The 2,224-nt window shown below is 33.1% G+C and overlaps 1 protein-coding gene across 1 annotated transcript; it reads right to left on the bottom strand.

Moving 5' to 3' along the window:
* Window positions 1–216: 216 nt before the first annotated feature.
* On the bottom strand, window positions 217–2,223 carry PKNH_0113500 (SICAvar, type I (fragment); the record flags this gene model as incomplete). Its single annotated transcript, XM_039113759.1, has 3 exons — window positions 217–618; window positions 867–1,511; window positions 1,816–2,223. Coding segments are annotated over 3 exons (1,455 nt in total), but the record flags the coding sequence as incomplete, so codon positions are not given.
* Window position 2,224: the final 1 nt, after the last annotated feature.

Below are 2,224 nucleotides of genomic sequence, written 5' to 3'. Positions count from 1 at the left end.
GAACCTTAAACCCGGAACCATTAACACTAAACACTCAACCCTAAACTGTGAACCTTAAACCCGGAACCATTAACACTAAACACTCAACCCTAAACTGTGAACCCTGAATCCTAAACGCTAAAACCATAAAAACTAAACCGTCAACCCTAGAACCTAAACCCCGAACCGTGAACCTGAAACCATAAACCCTAAACTGTGAACCCTAAACACTGAACCCTAAACCATAAGCCCGGAACCTAAACTTGGAACGTCTTCAATAGGAACACGTTCCATAAGAACGTCTTCCATAGGAACCTGTTCTTCTTCTTCCATAAATTCGGATCCCATGAATTCTTGAACCAAAAGTTCCAGAAAATCCTTCTGGTTCAATTGTGTGTCCCCTTTTTGACATTCATCCAACACTTCAAAATGAATTTCAATAATCGTTCGACGATTCACGGGACCAGAACGTTTCGTTCTCGTTGGAGCAGAACGAGGTTTTCGTTCCTTCACCAATTGATATTCATGTGAACTATCTTGCTGCACATGATCGAGGACTTGTTCTTGTACGGATGGACCAGGAATTTCAGTAGGAGATCTTCGGAAACGTTGTCCTCCTTTACCAAGAGGACCAAAATACTACAAAAAAAAAAAAAAAAAAAAAATGAGAGGATATTTTTGTTAAGAAGATTGTGAAATATTCTTTTTACACATTTATTTTTTATTCTTTTTTTTTTTCCTTTTAACCATTAAAAATTTTTTTTTTTTTTTTATTAATTTTTTTTTTTTTTTTTAACAATTAATTTTGTCCATTAAAATATATATATATATTTTTTTTTTTTCTTTTATTAATTTTTCTTTTTTTTTTTTTTTTTTTATTCTTTTACCTTCCAAAGGTAATAAGCCATAGCAGAAAGGCCAATGGAGACAGGAGCCAAAGGAACAAAAGGGGTAAGGAGATCCGTAAGAAGGATGGGACAGACTGTATTCTCTAATGTTTTTTCCATTTGGTTTTGTTTCGTCGGTTCTGTGAACAGATCTTTAGCTTTATTTCCTATATTGTCATCGCCAATTTGGCAATTATTATAACCTTCCTCTTGTGTGCATACAAAACAAGAATTACTATTCTTGTCGCATGGAAATATTTCATTCATAATGCTTTCACTTTGTTTGAAAGCGTAGTTTATGCCCTCCTTTATGCTACAGAGAGGATGTACCCAACTATGTCCTTGCTTCTTCTCATTTGCCACGTTTTGCAATTGTTTTGCATATTCTTTAAGAAATAAACAACCCATCGTTTGTCCGAACGATGGGCCATTAACAGGGTCCTTCGTCTTATTTTTATATATATGCTGCAATCCTGAAGCAAAAAGTAAACAGGCTGCTTTATTTGTTTTGCTTTGTTTATGGCCAAGTTTACTCCAATTAGCGTCGTCATTGCAGTATGTTAAAAGATTAGGTTGACTCTGTCCCTTCGTCATATATTTTAAAAGTTCTTTTAATTCTTTATTGATGTCTTCGTGCAGGGCATCCTAAACATAGAACAAAAGAAGGAAACAAAAAAAAAGAAAAAAAAGTATATGTATACACATATGTGTATACATATACATATATACATACATATACATGTACATATATACATATATACATATATATACATATATACATACATATACATATACATTTATACGTACATATACATATATACATATACATATATACATATATACATATATATACATATATACATATGTACATATACATATGTGCGTATATATAAGTATATACATATACGTATATATGTGTATATGTATATATGTAGTTGTCCATCCTTACCCAAGATGGTATTCCATTTTTCAGTTTATTTTGCCTTCTAAGTTCTTGTTTGATTGCACATTGGACTTGAGTACAGAAAGTTTCTATTTTATTTATTTTGTCTAGTGTTTTGGTCATGTTAGGGGTGGTGTTGGTTTGGGATTTGTCTTCGCTGTTGAGGAGGTCGGTCATTTTGCTTTTTACATAGGCAGCGTTGCTGCCACTGCCAATTTGGCAACTGTTAAAAGTGTTTTTTTCTCTGTTGCAAATAGAACAAGAATTAGAACCAGGTGGACATGGAGTTCCTCCATTCATAATGAGAGTATTTTTACTAAAAGCGTGATCTATTGCCTGTTCCAATTTTTTTCCATCGAGAGGACATTGATTATTTGCCTTTTTTATTAATTGATCAGCATAAAGATTAAGTGCT

The sequence above is a fragment of the Plasmodium knowlesi genome (genome assembly GCF_000006355.2).
Source record: "Plasmodium knowlesi strain H genome assembly, chromosome: 1".
Classification (NCBI taxonomy): Eukaryota; Apicomplexa; class Aconoidasida; order Haemosporida; family Plasmodiidae; genus Plasmodium; species Plasmodium knowlesi.
This window is presented reverse-complemented; position numbering and strand designations above follow the sequence as displayed.